General features: G+C 41.2%; 1 protein-coding gene across 1 annotated transcript in view; it reads right to left on the bottom strand.

The window, feature by feature from the left end:
• Positions 1–12258, bottom strand: part of Rad23b (RAD23 homolog B, nucleotide excision repair protein) — a 45614-nt gene extending 33356 nt beyond the window's left edge. The window contains exon 1 of the mRNA XM_023722941.1: positions 11791–12258. Coding sequence (XP_023578709.1) covers positions 11791–11856 — 66 coding nt within the window. The 5' untranslated portion in view covers positions 11857–12258. The remainder of the gene's footprint in view (positions 1–11790) is intronic.
• Positions 12259–19720: the final 7462 nt, after the last annotated feature.

Below are 19720 nucleotides of genomic sequence, written 5' to 3'. Positions count from 1 at the left end.
TAGTTAAGTTCTTAAACTGACATGAAGAGTGTGTGTTAATGGGTAAAACAGGCAAAGAGCTACATTAACTTACATTAATGGAGCCACATTACCTTGAAGGCACCAGAATCCAGGGAGAAATTCCATTTCCTTCAATTTTCCAGATTACTGAAAATTATCTAAATTAGTTACCCAAAGCTTTATGTGAAAAATGACTTGACAGAAAGGAATATAATCTCTGTGGTACAATTAAAAGTCATAGCATCCATTTCAAAACATAGAAGAATCTTCATTTAACTTCAAATATGTTTTACAATCCTAAGAACTTTGAGACCAGTGGAAATGTCCTCCATTCAAATTTTAGAGACCAAAAATAAACATAAAACACCTGTCCAGGGGCCGGGGAGATAGCTCAGTAGAATAAGTGCTTGTCTGGCAAGCACAAGGGCCTGAGTTCAATCCCTGGTTCCGCAAAAAAAAAAAAAAAAAAAAAAAACCACCTGTACCATAACACTCACTTCTCAATGGTAGCTGGAAACCCCAAGTCATCTTTAGCTTCAAACTTTAGGCTTTAAGAACAGAATCCAGGCATTTTCTATTATGCCAAACATTAGATTTACAAAAAAAAAAAACCTAAAAAAACCCCCAACCTTTAAACAAGTTATTTTAGAGTCCTCTAATAAACTTTTTACGTTTAAAGGAGTCATGAAACCAGGAAGTTTGAGAACTGTTATTCTACCGTCTAAATGACTTGCTTAGAGTCAACCAAATGATGGCAGCACACTGCAGAAGTGAGCAATGGTGAATGGAAAATTTCCTTTTCATCTCTTTTGTTTATAGGGGCAGAAAAGAGATGCAATACTTTCAAGTGTGGTGAAAAGCACAAACTACAGATCACATGTTTTACCATGAGTGAATCCACTTCTCAAACCAGTACAGAGTATCTACTATATAGTGACCACTCAGTTATCATGTACTGAATGTATAAATGAATATAACATATACTTATGAAGAAAAACAATATTTTTAAATAAAAAGGAAGAAAAAAATAAAAAAATTCTTAAAAAAGATAAAAAGGAAGAAAAAAATTCAGTAGGAATCTCATTCTTGACAAGTTAGGATGAGGCAATTAAGATAGATTTAATTAAATATAGCCATCTATAGAAGAGACTTGCATTTTCAATATCAATAGAGTATTTATTCAAAAAATTTAAATAACAAAGAATATTTGATATTTCGAAAAGCCTAAATAGGGCGGCATAAGCATCTGCCTGGCAAGCGCAAGGTCCTGAGTTCAATCCCTGGTACCACAAAAAAAAAAAAAAAAAAGCCTACATAATAAGCATTAGCTTTGTTAGTAAAGAAAGAGATCAAGGAACAAGAAAATCCTCAAAATGTAGGACCACCAGGAGAGGAAGAGGGAGAGAGAGAAGGAAAGGGAGAGGTGGTCTTGAACAATTTTGGGGGCTGACAAGTATGAGGCAATACACTCTCAGAATAAGGGTATCAGATGATTAAAATTTGACAGTAACATGAGGAAATATCTCATATTTTAAGCAGGAACATTCAAAACAACATCACTTCTGATAAATTACTGAAGAAAAAGTGAACTAGACTTTTAAGCAGGTTCAATAACACATCCAAAATTTTAGCACTTGTCTTTCACCTCAATGTGAAAATGATCTTTAGTTCCCAACAAGCTCAATTTTATCATCCAAAAAACTGCTACATCATATAAACTACTGACCGCTCAATCTCATATTCCTACTAGCTCTCAACAACTGTTCACTATACTTCATCCTGAACCTCTTGATATTCTGGTTCTAAGTTCCTAATAATGCATTTTCAGTTTTCCCTACTGCTCTACTCCACTTAACAAATGTTATGGTTCCTTTTACAACCTTTTTTCCCACCTTACACTTTCTCTTGCATTTCTGCTGCTCTTATCAAGCAAAATTCCTTACTTGGCCCAACATAACTCAATTCCCATCAGTAGTTAAGTACTGCAGTGCCATACTTAGCTAACAAATCTCAACTATCTACTTAACGATCTTTCACATTTATTTGTAGTCTTTTGAGTGCTAGTAATGATATGAAAAGATAACTGTACTCAACCCTCTGTTCCACTGGTTAGCCTTTTTCTTCGAATCTGAAGATTAATAATGTTCCTATCTCTGTAGATGCCCACTTTTTAGGGCAAGGGCCTAAATTTAATCCCCGGTTCCACAAAAAACCAAAAAAAAAAAAAAAAAAAAAAAAAAAAAAAAAAACCACAAAAAACACCAGGATATAAGATGCAAACATTTCATAATCACTAGTGTCCTCCTAACTATACAGTCCTGTTAAGCTCAGGTATTCTTCAAAAACTTAGTTTCCAATTATTTGTAACCATACATCTACAACTCAAAAGTGTCTAATATAGTACTGACAAAGAAACACAGACTTTATTCTCATTTTTCTGCTCATTTCCTTTAGTAGTGCCTATACTCACAATTCAATTAATACTGCTTTCATCAACATCACTGCAGTTTGCACTATCTCAATTATTAGACACTTCTTAATCCTTTCCTATTTTATCACATTTGACAGAGCTTACTTCTCCCTCCTTTCCGAACAAATACATCTGTATTTGCAGCCCGGGTCCCCTCTGACTTTCAAGTATGCATGGACATCTCTAGTGGCAATCCCATAGGCATCCCAATCACAACATAATTGCATAATGTATTTCTAAGACTAGTTTAACTTTATTTTTTAAACAGACTACAAATTAGAATTAAAATAAAAAGTTACAAGTGATACAGAATTTCACTTAACAAAGTAGTAAGAATTTCACAGTATTTCTTATAATATAGTGTTATCTTCCAACCAGTTTTTCATATTACCAGATAGATGCATGTAAAATTGGAGAGAAATGTGTAAGATATTAAGAGAAAAGATACAAACAATTGAAAAATGGAGGCAAAACTAAGTATTATCTGCTCCTTTCCACAGACCAGCAGAAATGCACAGTACAGCTGTCCAAACCATCCTACTTACGTACCCAGATAAATCTCTTTTCCTGACTTCCTCTCCTATCCTTCTCAACTCAGTAACTCTTTCCTTTTGAGTAAGTTCATCCCCTTTTCCCAGTTTAACCCAACCACATTCAGTATATCTTAGAATAGCTTAAAAAAAAAAGACTGTTATTTTTTCTATGTTTTAAGGAAGAGGTAGCAACTCTGCACCTGACTTCCCTTGGAAAAGTTACGGATACAGTTCTAAGTCTTTTAACTATACAAAGCATGGTGCCACTGCTATAGGTCAGATACATGATCTCAAAAGAAAGGCTATAAAAACTAAATACTGTGGTTCTACTAAATAACCAAGTGTGTTTTTTTGAGGGGTGGGGACAGCGGCCTTAAGGTCTCATTATATACTCCAGGCTGGGCTTGAATGTACTGTGCAGCCCAGCAGACTCAAATTTATGATTCTCCTGTCTCAGCCTCCTGAGTGCTAGGATTCCAGGACACCATGCTCAGCATCAGGAATATTTTATCCAAGATGGAAACACAGAAACAGGAACTGAACCTTCACCTTGTTTATTTTACTCTAAAGAATGTGATCTTATCAACTTATCTATGGACAGAACATAGCTAATGCTTAAGAAATCAAACTATTTTTTTGGTACTGAGGATCAAACTCAGAATCCTGCACTTGCCAGGCAGGTGCTTATGCCACTGAGAGCTATTTCCCTGGTCCTCAAAATAAAACATTTTTCTAATCACATACTTTTTTTACAAAGTTACACGTTAAAACAAAAAGGTAATATAATTTTAAAGTGTGGCTTTTATCCCTCCCCCAAAGGGACAGAATAAAAATACAGGATGTAAAAAGTACCAATACAGAGCTAAACTTTAATTTCCTAATCTGAGAGTAGTACAGTACATTTCCATGGCACTACTCTAGTTCAGGCCAACAGTAGCCATGTTCCCTTATGCCAAAGTTCTGGTCAACAATGGATGACTTGGGCCAGTGAGATAGTTTGGCAGATTAGGCGCCTGCTTAGGCAAGCGCAGGGACCAGGGATTGATTCCCAGCACCACATGACATGCCAGCCTCGTCCCCAGGAACAATGAGCCCAGGAGTCTGGGCATGGTGGCACACCCCTGTAATCCTAGCGTTGAGAAGGCTGAAAATAGGAGAATCACCAGAGCCCAAACTATATAGTGAGACCCTGTACAAACACATTTAAAAAAATAACAAAAACAATGGATGACTTATGATGATGGTCCCACAAGATTATCATGGAGCAAAACAATTCTTATCAAACACTGTTGTGTATCGGTGGTGAGGGAGGTGCTAAAAAAAAATCTGCATTGCCATATGCAAGTCTGCACATACAATTATGTTAAAAATAAACAACTATATTACTCTACTTTTAATCATTATTTTAGAGTGAACTCTATTTACTTAGTAGTGTTATGCAAGCAGCAGCCTCATACACCTGACCTTTATCATATCTGAGGCCCACTGATGACTGATCTACATCATCTACATTTGTATAAGTACACTGTAATATGTTTTCCAAAAACAAAGTCACTTAACAATATGTATCTCAGAATGTATCCCCATTGTTAAGCAACTGCTGTCATCATTTTTGTTCAACAACTTTAGGTTTTATGTTCAAGATATCAAAATAACCTAGGGCCAGGGATATAGCTCAGTAGCATAAGCACCTGCCTGGCAAGTGCAAGGTCCCAAGTTCAAACCCTGGTACCACCAAACAAATTAAAAAAGCAATGGGAAAAAAGCAATGTTGTTTGGGGCCAGCCAAATAGCTCAGCGGATTAGAGCACCTACAAGTAGGCACAGGGGCCAGGGGGTTGATCCCCAGGCCTGCCATGCTGGCCCCACCCCCGGGGCATGCTGAGACAGCCACTGAGAATGGGTGTGGTGGCATGTGCCTGTAATCCCAGCTCTTGGGAAGCTGTAAACAGGCAGATCACTATGAGTCCGATCCAGTAGTGAGACCCTGAACACCCTGTAGACCCTTCCCTAAAATGACAGGAAAAAAAAAGGCAAAATAATCCCTTATAGTATTTCCATGACAGTAGTATGTACTGCAATGTCAGTATTCTTATATAGAAAGTAAATTTTATAAAATATCTAGGACTAATGCTTATTGGGTAGGTGACAACTGAAGCCACAGAATTCAGAGTCTACTGTTGGTGTATCTTTCCGTATGTTGTAAGCATGCTGTTTCTCATTATTGTTGTAACTATGTACATAGTAAAAAGAAATCGGTAAGCTCTGTAGTCCTGAAATAGAGAGCTGAACATGTTAACACGCTACGTGTTTGCTGAGGACCAGCTAGTATATAAGAGCCTCAGCAACAACGGTCAGTGATGTGCACTCCACATCTGAAGATTCAACTGACCGTGATAAAAAAAGAATTGGAAAAAGTAAAGTTTTTCACATCATTATTCCCTAAACAATATTCTAGTCGTTACTTATACAGCACTCATATCATCATATATTAGGTATTACAATCTAGATAAGATTTAAAGTATATGGGAGGACATGAACAGGCTATATGTAGGGGGCCCTGCCCATTAGCTCAGGTGTTTAAGTGCCTGCTGAAACAAAGCAGTCAGGTTCAGGATGCTGTGGTTCGATCCCCTCATCCTCAAGCCAAACCAGACCTGCCCTGAAGGCATCCTGATCGACCTCCCCCTCAAAAGAAAAAAAAAAAAAAAAAAAAAGCTATACGTAAATGCAGTATTTTAGATGAGACTTTAGTGTGAGGATTTTTGTTCCAGGGTAATGCCCTAAAACCAAGTGCCTAGGCATACTAACAACGTTCGACTGTGATTAACTATTTCAATCTACACTACAGCTCCATGACAGTGAACTAGTCACCCTTCAAGATGGCTCTCACTGACCAATGGCCCTGTCCCACTGAACTACGGTTACAATAAAAAAGGTCGGCAGAAGAACAAGAATTGCCAGAGTAAAAGCACATGACTTCCAAGGATGATTTACATATAAAAGCCTTGCTGTTAAGATCATTCATAGGGAGAAACTGGGAAAAAACAGCTGCCACATTAGGAGAAGATTCAAGCTGCCTGGTACAGGGCTGTTTGCACATGAAGAACTGATGTTTCTAGTCAATTCCAAGTTGCTACTCACATAAGGAACTCAATCTTCAAGGCACTCCTCCAGTCACTTTCTGCCCTTAATGCAACATTAGTTGGAGAAATAGAATAAGACCCTCCAAAAGCTGTCCCTAAGGTCCTAACTCACAGAAACTAAGAAATAATGTTTACTGTTTGAAACTAGCAAGTTTAGAAGTAATTTGTCACACAGTAATAAACTGTACACAGGCAGTTAAAATTATCCTCATTTTCTAATGGGGACCCTAAGGCACATGAAATAGGAACGTTAAGTACATAGGCTCTGGAGGCAGACTGACTGAATATGTATCCTTCACTATTCCTATGTGAGAAACAAATACTACTTGTGAGTATTTACTTGTGTGCACTGATTCAGACATTTTTACAGTACTCTGCCTTCGATCCATAAAATCCACATGTATGTAGTATATGCACTATGCCACTGTTGTAAATACTAAAAATTGAAACAATTTAAACATCAGAGTAAGCTCACAATCACCGCACAAATATTCACCTGAACACTATACGGTATTAATGAATGCATGAAATACATAAGGGAAGCCTAAAGGTTAAACAATTACTACTTAAAATAGTACAGTTGTACTTATTATATATAAATTTTTTTGCAGTACTGGGGATTGAACTCAGGACCCTGCACTTGCCAGGCAGGCATTTATTCTATTGAGCTATCTTCCCAGCCCTAGACATATATATCTTTTTAAAAGGACTTGAACAATAAAGTTTACAGTGGTTAGTTAACTAGAGGCATGCTTTTCACTTTTTAAAAAAATTGTATTTACTATAGCCAACCCAGATTATTTAATTTAAGGGAAAACAAGTGTTTAAAAGACCAAATTTTCATTGTACCTTCCTGCCCCTGCCTCAATCCTAAAGTTACACCAGAGGACTAGGAATTGAAATAACTACTAGAGATCTCATCTAGTCCCAGGAATTATAATCACCAATACAGCTCTTTCCAGGTCACTATCTCCATCCCTAACTTCTGTGTAATCCAGACCCACAACATGTATCACCTCCACCTGAATGTTTAGTAAACATCTTAAACTTAACCCACCCCCATCATTCATATTGCTCCTTCTTCACTATCCATGTAAGAACCCAAGTATTCTACAGAATTTGCATAACCAAATTGCAGGTGTAATATTTGACTCAATTCCTCTTATTTCAATCTATCATAAATAAATAAATAAATAAACCCCCTCTTACCTCTTAAATCCTTTTTTCTTTTTCTTTTTGGCCAAACCGGGGATTGAACTCAGGCCCACGCCCATGCTCTTGCCAGGCAAGCACTTATTCTACTGAGCCATCTCCCCAGCCCTTAAATCCTAATTCTACCTCCATACTCACCACCCTGGTCAAAGTTGTAATTGTTTAAAACTATTACACAAGTCTCATAACTCTAACTGGTCTCCTTATATTTCTTTCTGTCCACCCTACTATCCATTCTCCATACCACCAAAATAACCTAAAAACAAACAAACAAACAAAAAAACAAACCAAGATCCACAAATGAAATATTTCTCCCTTGCTTACAAAGGCTTCCCATTTTTACCTGGAAAACCCCTAATTCATAGCACCCTACGAGGTTTGGCCACTTGTTTATAATCTCTTCCCCATTCATCTCAGTCACTGAAGTCCTTGTTTGATTCCCAACACACATTGTTAGAGGTCTTTGCCTTACTAGATTCTTCCAGAAAACACTCATCTATATGAGAGCTCATTATTCAAATCTTGACTTAAATGTCACCTTATTAAAAAAGAACTTCTGTTAGTCAACTTAAAAGTAGCATCCCAGGGTCCAGTCAAATAGCTCAGTGGATTAAAGCACCTGCAAGGAGGCACAGGGGTCAGGGTTCGATCCTTGAGCCTGCTCTGCCAGTGCTGGCTGTGCCCCCAGGGCACACTGAGACAGCCATTGAGACTGGGTGTGGTTGCACATGTCTGTAATCCCAGCTCTTAGAAGGCTGTAAACAGGCGGTTCACTACAAGCTCGATCTAGTAAGCAGTGAGACCCTGAACACCTTGCAGACTCATCCCTAAAATAAAAAAAATTAAAAAAAAAAAGTATCACCCTAGTCAAGCACTACCACATCATCTTGTCCTATTCAGTTTTCCATGTACCATATACCACTACCTAACTTTTTTGGTCTTAGCACACTAAAATGTATGAACAATGATAGTTGTTACGGTTTGTGTCTAAGTTGTCCCCACAAAACCTCACGCTGTCTTGGGGCAGCATTCTAGAACCTGTGATTAATTTATGATCCAATGCTGGCATTATGGGTATAAATGCTGCCGGGATTGTGGGTAGAGTATGACACCCTCCCTGGGGCAGTTAGCCTGAATGCAATATTAGAAAGGAAGAGGGGATAGCCTCTGCTCCTCCCCTTTCGCTCTTGCTATTATGCTGTTTTCTGTCCCCATAAAGTGCTGCCTTCTTCCATGTGCCACTCTGCCTTGGTGCCAGCTGATTATAGGATGAAATCTCCCCCAACCATGAGATAAATAAAACTTTCCTTCCTTAATTTTGGGTGTTGCACATTTTGTACCAGAAATGAGTGAAAAATAATCTGGTTATCTAATAAGTACTAAAGAAATAATTTGTTAAAATTATTCAACGTACGAGCACATTACACTGAAGGATGTTCACCAAAGAATGTATACACGATGCACTAGAAAGATCTTTATTAAATGTCCACCGCATTCTAGGCAACTAAAGGGCAATAGGCTAGCAGAAGTCAGGCACAGGAGAGCTTGCCTGTAAGCACAACTGGGAAGCTGTGGGAGGAGGGCCACAAATTTGAGCTTCACTTCACTAATTTTAGCAAGACACTGTCTCAAAATAAGTAATAAAAAGGGCTGGAGCAGGGCCGGATAGATGGCTCAGCAGACTAAAGCACCTGTTTAGGCAGAGTGCAGAGGCCAGGGTTCGACTGCCCACCCTCAGGATTGTGTCTGGGCATAGTGTTGCACACCAATAATCGCAGTGCTTGGGAGGTTGAAAATAGAAGAATCACTACAAGTCCGACTGACATAGTGAGACCCTGTAGACTCTGTACTAAATACATTAAAAAAAAAAAAAAAAAGGGTTGGAGATACAGCTCAGTGGAATCCTGGGTTCAATCCTTAGCACCCTTTCCACCAAAACCCTCCATAAAAGTCTAACAGAAACCATGGCAATTTCCCAGTTTCTCCTGTATTTCTTTTACTAATATTCAAAGAACCCTTAATTTCACCTCTGTTGTATGATATTTTAATGTATTTGCTATTTAGTACTTTAAAAATGAAAAAAATTCTATTACAAGGCACTATATCTAGCATGAATATATGGAAAATACAATAAACACTAACAAATCATTCATAAATGATGACTAACAAATACTGCATACAGAATATAAAGCAGCAATCTTAGCATCTTATCTATTCCTTATTTTACATCTATTGCTAAACTCCCTGGTTACACAGTATCACTACAAATTAGAAACAGCACACTTAAGACTCACACATTATTTTCATTGTTTCTTTTACTAATGGAATTCTAAAGTACTGTATAAATATATATTAATCAAAACTCAAGCGGTGAAGTGCAGCCAGAGCACTCTGCTGGTCTGCACAAGATCCTGGCTCAATCCATACCACCACAAAAAAACCCAACATCCTCCCCACCAAAAAAAAAAAAAAAAAAAAAAAAAAGATAATGGCTTGAAAAATATTTTTACAGGTTTTTTTTTTTTTTTTACATTTTTGTTACTGACACTATAACAAATTATATTTACATAAGTGGTTAACAGAGAGTTGAAGAAGCCACTGAGCTTAATGAAAATATGTAATACTTACTACATTTTCTGAAAATAAAGTGAAAAACAGTTAAGTGTAGTTAAGAATTTATACAAATAAAATATTGGCTGTAAGATAATGTATAAACTGAAGAACTATACAAATCTTACAGAGCATAAACATTCCAGTTCCATGTATGCGTAACTTCAATAAACCCACACATTTACACAAAGTATTCTTTTAGTTTCCACAATTTTGGAATTTTGAATATTAAAAGCTAATAAAGTAACCTTGAGACCAATATTTACCACCACAAAGAACCAACATAAATGATGCATTTTATGTCGTTCTGTCTAAAATCATTAAGACAATTGCATTTTAACTTTCATTCTTCAACCTACAAGAACACACTAAGCAAACAAAGGCCAAAATCGATTCTATTAGGAGTATCAGTGCACAAGGTGTTACTTCTGAGAAAATCAAAAAGTTTCTCATACAAAACGTGTATCTTCTTTATCTTTAAAAATTTACTACATTGGTAAAATAAGGGCCAAAAAAATTTATTTAGTGTATATCTAGTAATGATTTAATGTTTTAATATCAAACTGCCCAAAAGGGTTGAAATTCTCTATTTCTCAAGCAATTAAAGATGTAGAAAACTTTAGCTTAAACCAGAAGAGTAAAACAACACTGCATTTTCACTCTAAGGGTAGCCACTGATTAACTTGCTCAAGTCTGAGTAAATCAAGTCACAGAGCTACAAGAGGAACTGAGGTCAAGTTTAACACCAAAATTACTGAACTGCACTCAAAACAGAAATCAATTATTTTTAAAAATACAGATGGGCAGTAAGTTTTTGGTTCAAATGTAGCACTGCTCAAATCTTAACGGTATACAGTACCATAATTCCAAAGCATAGAATAAGCTGACACTCAAGGCATCTTCTAAATTCTCGGTATAAAGTTGTGTTTTCGTCAACTAGTTTCTTTTTACAGTCAGGAAGACAAAAAAAAAAAAAAAAAAAAAGGATTAGAATTTATCAGATACATTTTGGGAAGTGTTTAACACTAAAAGCGGACGAAATGTAAAATCTCTGTATTTTTTTCTCCTTAGAAGAGTTACTGGGGAGTCGGGGGAAGGTGCACACTTCCAAAACAGAGAACCCACTAAGTCGGGCTGAATTTGCATCTGGATTTTTTAAGGACTCTAAAGCAAAACCTTCATCACCAGAGACCTCGGGGTGTAACTTACGTGTGGTTGTGCGTTCGGAGGCTGCAGGACCATCTTAAAACATTCGAGACAAACGCAAACAAGGGGTAACAATTCTAAGAGTACGGGGGCAGATAATTCATTTCCCCCACCACTCATCTCTCCCTAGGCTGCAGACAGAACCTGATACTTTTCATTAAGGCTCATCATCTCGGATTACCAACCCCTAGACCTTAACGCCTAATCAGGTCCTCGGAGAAGCGGTGGCGACGCCTGCACCTCCCTCCCCCACCTGTGCACCACCCCCGAAAGCCAGGCTCCGCGGCCCGGCGGCCCAGCCTCCCCTCCCCCTCCGGCCCCAGCACCACGCGCTCCGGGCCAAGGCCCCAGCGCCTGCGGGCGTGCGCTCCCACGCCACCTGCCTCCCGGCCTTCGGGGCTCAGCCACTGCTCACCCATTCTCCGGCCACGAGCCCGTGGCGACTCGAGGGAGCCGACCCGCTGCTCACCGCGGGGCCCAAACGCCTCGGGGTCCCGCACCCGAGCCCTCCGGAATCCCCAGACGCTGCGGGCCGCGGCCAGCGCGCCGGCCCCAGGTCCAGGCCCAACCGACCCCCGACTCTCCCGCACGCGCCCGCCCCAGCCCTGCATACCGTCTCCTCCGGGTCGATGTCGATCTTGAAAGTCTGCTGCTGGAGGGTCTTCAGGGTGACCTGCATGGCGCCGCTTCAGCTCCGCTGCCGGGCCTGCGCCGGGTGCGGGCCGCTGGGCGGGGTCTGTGGCCGGGCCGGCCCCGGGGTCGCCCGCGCTCCTCGCGCTCTCGGGAGGAAGGCGGTGGGGGCGGGGGCTTGTCACATTCGCCCCACGGAGCGGCCTGTCCCCCAGCCCGCGCTCCGGGCCGCGCCGCTACGCTCGCGACTGCGGCCTTCCCGCGGGGCTCAGGCCGCTGTACTTCCGCACGCGCCAGCCGCTGAGCCCTCGGGAGGGATAGAGGGGGCCTCCGCGAGACCGGCAGAGAACCCGCTACCTCACTATAGGATGGTGGCCGCCATCATCGTGACTCGCCGAGACTTACCCCCTCCCCCACCAGAAAAACCTGGGGGTTGGGGCCGGGCTTGCGAGCGCGCAAGCGCAGGGTGCGGCGAGGCTGTGCGCAGGCGCGCGTGGTAACGCCGGCCCGGAGTTGGGGGCGGGGCGCCGGGAGGCTCTGGAATGTCAGCGGCGCGGATGAGACGTGCGCAGGCGCACACGCTGGCGTCGGCCGCGCTCGGGGAGGTTTGGTAGGGTCTGCTGCCGGCCTCATTCTCCGCCCGCGGCCTCCCTGCCCACGTCCAGACTCCGGCGAGCTGCGCGTGTTGCGCAATCTGTATCTCGCGGGGAGCTACGTGGAGACCCGAGTGAGTGCGTGCAGAGCCTGGAGCGGGAGAGCTGGAGGGCGCTGGATGGGGCGGAGAGTGAGCGAAGGGCTCGCAGTAACCGTAGTCGCCGGCCGATTCCTTGATCCTGGGCACCGACTGCAGCGCGGGCCTGCCTTCGTTTGTTTTCTGTTCTCGCTGGCCTGGGGACCTTGGGCCTAAACAGAAGAACAGATTTGAAACGGAGGTCAAGTTATGTCATTGCCCTGGCCAGAGCTGTCCAGTGGCCTCTTGCTCACTTCTATGACTAGGAAGAAAAGTCATAGTTCAGCCTGGACCTTGTCACCGCTTCACCTTGCCCTCTTGCAGACGCTGGTTGGCCTACGTGCTCCGCAAGGCCTTTGCTTTACGCTTGCAGCTCAGGCTCCCCTCTTAATTAATCTTTGCTCAAATGTCGCCTTTTGAGGGACGTCTACCCTGGCTACTCTAAAATCGCAGCATCTTAGTTTCGTTAGCCTGCGGTGTGCTTTCTATAGAATTTATTGTCTAATTGCCATATCATATATATATATATATATATATGCATGTATATGTATATATATATTTAACGTATTATATTTATCATCGTTTTCTTTAAACTACAGGCTGCAGCTGCCCAAAGGAATGGATTTCATGTTGTTTGTAGATAGCCTCCAAGAAACGTGCCTGGCATATTGCAGGTACACAGTAAATGTCAGTGCAATGTACTTCCATTTCCTTGTAAAATGGAGGTAATAATGTCACTCAGCTGATTTGTCTTCCACAAAGGGGAGTGGAATAATGTATATAAAATCTTAGTACCAGAAGCATAGTGAACAGTCCCTAAGTGGTTAGCTTTTGGCTAGCTTTTCCTCCCTCATTTGCAGGGAGGAAACTGAAGTATAGAAACATTGAGTAAGGTGTGTGGAGTCACCCAGCTGGTATGTGGTAGAGCCAGAGTTTGAACTCAACCAGAAAAACGAGCCGGTTTTGCTAGGGCCTCTTAATAACATATTTGACTTGAAGTGTAAACACAGTCAAATCATTATCTGTATGCCCAACTGCAGATGTCTCCCTAGGCCAGCATTCTTACTGTACTACTTGGTCTTCCATGAATTTAGAAGGTTGGAAGTTAACTCCTTCATAAGCCTTTCCCTGACTCACTTCCCTCCCCAGTCAGCAGGCATTTTCTTCACATATCTTCTCCATACCATGATTGGATATCTAATTCTTTACCTTCCTGTATTTTTAGTTTTAATCATAGATGATCTCATCTTGGCCCTTATTTTGAGATACCTGCTATCTAGACCTCTCCCCTTAGGTATAAATGAGCTAACTACCTGTTAAGGCTTGTGTCTAGATCTACCCCCAAAGTCTTGTGTGCTCATAGATGGGCTCTCAGAGGTGGCTGGATCTTGGGTGTGTGACTATGGATTAAGGGTGTGTGATATGGATTAGTTTTGATGATTAAATTAGTCACTGACTGGTTTAGCATTGATCTGGTGTGGCTAGTGGGAAGGCTTTCCCTGGGTATGAGTGATACAATCCGAAAGTCTTGTAATCTGGGTCAGATAAAATGGAACAGAAGGCTTTCTGTTTGCTTCCTTCTGCCTGTCCCACTGAACTGTTCTCTGAGCTGCCTGTCTGCCATGAACCTTTGTCTTGGAGGTAGCCCCTTGTGGGCTGAAACCTCTGCAAACTAAGCTGAAATAAAGCTTTCCTCCTTTCACTTGTTGGTGTTGGGTATTTTGGTCTCAGCAGCGAGGAAAGTTACTAACGCACTGCCTAACCAATGTTTTCATTTGAAGTGTGGCAAGCCTTTGAAAAAATAACATGACCCGATGGAACAGGTGACTTTCCCACAGACCTCCTTCCCCTGCAAACTGCTGTTCTAATTTCCCCCATCTTACTGGATGGCATCACCATCTGCCCACATACTCAGGCCAAAGCTGTGTCTTTGTCCCTAAGTCCCACTACCTTTCCTCACTTCACCCTGCTGAACCACTACATCCAGTATAGTGGCACGTCCTGTCAGTTTTATTTTCCAATCTCTATCCCCAAATCAGCCACTTTTCACAATTTCTGCTTCTACAACCATAGACTAAATCATCGTCCTTCACCTTTGCAAGTGGTCTTTCACTTTCTAACTCCCTCCTATGTCCTTTGTAGCTGGAGTGGGCTTTTTAAACCATAAACTGTTAATGCCACATCTGTGCTTATTGCTTGCGTTAGACTTCTGTCAAAATACCTGACATACAAGGAATAAAGATTTACCATGGCTCCTGGTTGCTTGTCCAGATTGCTTTGGGCTGTGGCTTGGCAGTATATCATGGCAGGAGAGCATGGTGGAAGAGCTGCTCACCTCATGAGGAATGGGGAGCAAAGAGATAGGAAGGGTCCAGGACTCCATGTCCCCTTCGAGGGCATGCTTTGAGAGATATACAAGAACATAGTCCCCAAAATAGTTGCAGTAAAATATGTTCACCCAATATTTTTTTTTCTTTTTCTTTTTTTTTTTTTCTCAAAGTTTTATTGACAAATAGATAGCAATGAGACAGTTTCAAATCATATCGGAAGGACAGTTTCAACAAATAATACACTGCATATATTCTTCTTAGTGGTTAATTGCTGTACAAGATGCGGACTTCACCCAATATTTTTTAAAGTATGGTATAATGTTAAAATAAAATTGGTTTGTGTATGTTTTGTTTTACTTTTTAGAAAGGCAACACTTATTTTTGATTTTGGGTAAGACTGTATGAGTCCTTGTAAGATGTAATTGCCTTAGCTTAGAGCCTCACAGTTCTTGTGCTAGAGAACAAGAACTCTCCATTTCCCATAAGAAAAGCCACCAAAGTGTGGTGCTTGTTCCAGTGTGTCACACCTCCCATCATAGTTATTAAGCAAGACAAAGTGATGGGAGGGAGTCCGTGACCAAATGCTTGGTAACAAGCCAAACAATTTTGCTTGTATCTTCAGAAATCAGTCAAATAGTTCAGGGAAGAGGATGAGTAAGAAGATAGGCAGCAGCAGCTGGCCCAGAAAGCAAGATGTGTTTAGCTCCATTACTATAATGGAATATCAGGCTGGGTAAATTTATAAAGAAAAGGGGTTTATTTTGCCTCATGGCTCTGGAGGTGAAAGGTTTAGGGGCTTCAACTGGTGATTGCTTTTACTAATAGAGTCTGAAGTATTGAAAGCATCATGTGGCAAGAGATAGGGAGTCTCTCAGAAAGTCACAAATACTCAATCATGATGACCTTATCAATTCCTGATCACCTCCCCAAAACCCTATCTCTAAATACCATTATAGATTAAAAGTTTCCATCCTTTTAATAATACCTCAGAGTGGGGACTAAATTTCAACACGTGAAGCCTTGGAGGCATAGAGTATGTACGAACAGCCCCAGCATGAAAATGTCAGGCTTCAAACAACTTATTCATTCTACCAAATTGTTCTTGGTAGTGAAATAGTAGTGAACAAAAGGAAGTCCTTGCCATAGGACTCGTCATAGAGGGTATTCTGGTAGGATAATAATTAGCTGAACAGATAAGAAACTAAAAATGTATATGTAACACTTCAGTGACGGTTTAAAAAAAAAAAAAAAGGATCAGTGGTGCTTAGGAAAATGAACGTGGCTGCAAAAAAATGTGCAACGTATGTTTCATTCCTACCCAGCCCACCCCTTCTTCAGCCATCACTTACCCCTAAGAAGGCTAACTTGTCAGAATGACTTCAGGTTGACTGCCTAGGGAGTCTCAGCAGGTGGGAGAACTGCAGTTAGGTCATTTATTCCTCTTTGTGGTTGACAGAGCACTTGGCCCAAGGCCATTGTCTGTGTAGGTGGCTTCTCTCCCTGTGACTTTCTTCTTCCAGATTCTGGTAACTGCTCCCTACTTTGCTATTCCGGCCTAGAAGACTTTATTCCTTTCTTTTCTTTTCTTTTTTATTAATTTTATTAAGAAACAAATAGCAATGAGACAGTTTTAAAACTGATTAGTAAACCAGTTTCAATAATTAATACATTGCATATTGTTGTCTTCGTAGTGGTTATTCACAGTACAAGATGCAGACATAATATCCTGTCCAAACACTATTAGTACAAATCTTACTTCTCATTGCATTAAGAGAAAGTAGCTGTATATCTAATCTATTTTGTATATACAGATACAAAATGGTCCTTCATTTCTATCGCCTTTTTTTGTTTAGTTTTGTCAGAGATGGGTATTCCTTTGCCATTGAATTTCTTATCCGTCCTGTACCTCCCTATGGTTTCTTTGTATACTCTCCCACATCATTGTAAAGACTCCCTTTATTGAGTCTCCCTCCAGTATACTTATGCTATTTGTTTCCTGGGGCTCCTACAACAAAGTACCACAAGCTGGGTGATTTAAACATGGAAATTTATTGTCTGACTGTTGTGAAAGCTAGAAATCCAAAATCAGTGTCAGCAGGTCTGCACTCCCTTGGAATTTGTCAGGGAGAATTCTTCCCTATCTCCTGAGCTTCTGGTGGTTGTATGCCAGTCCTTGGCATTCTTTGGCTAGCAGCTGCAGCACTGCAGGCTCCGCCTCTGTCACATGTGGCACTCTCATTTGTGTCTGTGAACTTGTGTCTCTTATAAGGTATAGGATTCCAGCTTAACCTGACTATAACTGACCTGGTCATAACCACTACCTCCCACTGAGTGATCCTGGCACATATTCCAAACTCTGTAGGATAAACATAGTCATGAAGGTAGTTGAGCATTTTGTGCCGTGGCCCAGACTTCCATAACCAATGGTTGATGTTTAGCCATTTTTGAGAAAGCCCTTGTACGTTATAGTTGGCTGAGGCCTATCTTTGTCTAGTTTAGTGTAGAACCCTTCTTCCTGCCTTGGACTAAGATCTTCCTGTCCTACTTCTCTAAGACATGCTTCTGTCCATAAGTCACTAATAAATTTCATTTTGTGTAGTTTGTCTGCTTCTTTGATCTCTTGGCACCTTCCACCTTTGGCAGCTGGTTCCCACATACTGAATTTTTCTGAAGCACAGGACACCAGTCATTTTGCACTAATGACTCAATGACTTTAGTATGACTTCATCTAACTAATTAGGTCTATAATGACCTCATTTACAAATAAGGTCATATTCTGAGGTACTGGAATTTAGGTCTTCAGTGTTTCTTTTGTGTGTGTGTTTGGGGGGTATGACACCATTCGACCCATCAAGATACCTAATTGAAGTATGGCATCTTTTTTTCCTGAGGTCCAGATTTACATACAGGTTAATCAGGAATATTTCTCTCTGGGGCCGGGAGATGGCTCAGTGGAATAAGTGCTTCCCTGGCAAGTGTAAGGGTATGAGTTCAATCCCCAGTTCTGCCAAAAAAGAAAAAAAAAAATTGTTTTCTCTGATGTTGTAGGCAGCTGAGTTAGATGGATATATTATAGGCAGTCAGACAGGGCCAGGCCCTCAAAGGAGACAGCACAAAAGACAAGATATCTTGCAACTCTGGGAGGGACAGATGCTCCAGCTGTGGGTCAGACCTAAAGACCAAAGATTGAACAAATGCCGATGTCCCTTAAAATTAGCATCCGGATTGATCATCAACCTAAGGGAGACCAAGAATCATTAATCCGACTACTACCGGATGGCTACCTGATAAAGTCTTGCTCTACATTCATGCCTTCTTACTACTTGACTCACTTCCCCGTTTGGTCCTGAACTTAATCAGTTTTACCTGAGCAGTAGTGCTTGTAATCCCATTGGTTGACTGTAGTTTTGTCCTACCTCTTGTCCACCTAAGCAAGTTCCCATGTTCTTCACCTTAGCCCTGCATGGTTTTACACAATAGAAGTCCCTGGAAGAGACAGCTTCCTGGGGAGCTACCCGCTCGGGCCCCTCTCCTGTCCCTAACTCAGACAGAAGCTTTCTTTCCCTCAATAAATATATTCTGCTCATAACCTCCGTTTGTTCCTAAAATTCATTCTTCAGTTTTAGAGAACATGAACTCATCCAGGTTAGGTCGGGAGATCATTTTTCCTATGTCTTTTGGAGGTTCCCTGTATCATTTGGAGGTCACCCACCTGAGATCAGTTTTTCTCCCTGTATCAGTGTTGTGAAAGTAGAAATAAAGGAGGCAGCTGTGGAATTAGCAAGGAAATAAGAGGGATCCAAATAGGGGGGAAACAATAGTAATATCCATAAGTGTTCACACTCACATGACACCATGTGGAGACACAGGGGTGTAAGGTAGCAGCCTCCTTGGCATATTGGAGCAATAGCAAGGAAGTCAGATGAAGGACTTGGACTTTAGTTCTGGGTAACATGGAAAGTCATTGGAAGATTTAAAGCAGAAAAGGGACACCCTGTGCTTTATGTTTTCATTTTTTATTTTTTTGGTGGAACCGGGGATTGAACTCAGGCCCTTGTGCTTGCCAGGGAAGTGCTTATTATTCTAAGCCATCTCCCCAACCCCACTTTATGTTTTTAAAAGATGACTCAGGTTTCTGCATGGGGACTTTCCTAGGGGAGGCACAGATACAAAGGAGCCACTTGATTTTTCCACAGTAATCTTCATGGGAGTGGTAACTTTTGTTAAGAAGGAGATCACACAAATGATAAGAAGTAGCTAGGTATGGTGGCACACTCCTGTAATCCCAGCCAGCCTGAACTACATAGTGTAGTGAGATCCTGTCTCAAAAAGACCAAAAAAACAACAAAAACAAAAAACAAAAAAATGTGATTGGATTCTGGATTTACCAAAGCTAGTCCTCACAGGCTTTGCTGAGTTGTGTGAGGTGTGAGAGAGAGGCTCTCCGAATGTAGGTTTCTGTTGGAGAAGACTTCAGAATCCCCACTAGTCCTTTCTTGAGAGTCTACCCTTCATGATGGTATTCAGCAGGACACCAGTTTATAGAGCCCATGTTCTCTGAGCTTGTACTCTACCAGGCAGTGATGTTGGAAATACATTGATTGACAAAATCTGATTGTGGATTTCATTCAGGAAAGTTGCAGTGTTTCACTTAAGCCCTTCTGCAGGCAAAACATATGCTGTCACAAATTTACTATAGCAGCATCCATTTTTTTTTGTCTAACATAAGTTATCAGATACCCATCATCACCTTTGCCCTAGTTAAAATTTCCCTACCCTGTGTGGTTGTTTGCAATATACCCTCCTTGTTCCTTATCCCAGTGACTCAAAACCCTCAACCTACAGCTGCTGAC

Source organism: Octodon degus, unplaced genomic scaffold, assembly GCF_000260255.1.
Source record: "Octodon degus isolate 3935 unplaced genomic scaffold, OctDeg1.0 scaffold00094, whole genome shotgun sequence".
NCBI lineage: Eukaryota > Metazoa > Chordata > Mammalia > Rodentia > Octodontidae > Octodon > Octodon degus.
Note: the sequence above shows the minus strand (reverse complement) of the source record. Positions and strands in the feature narration are given on the sequence as shown.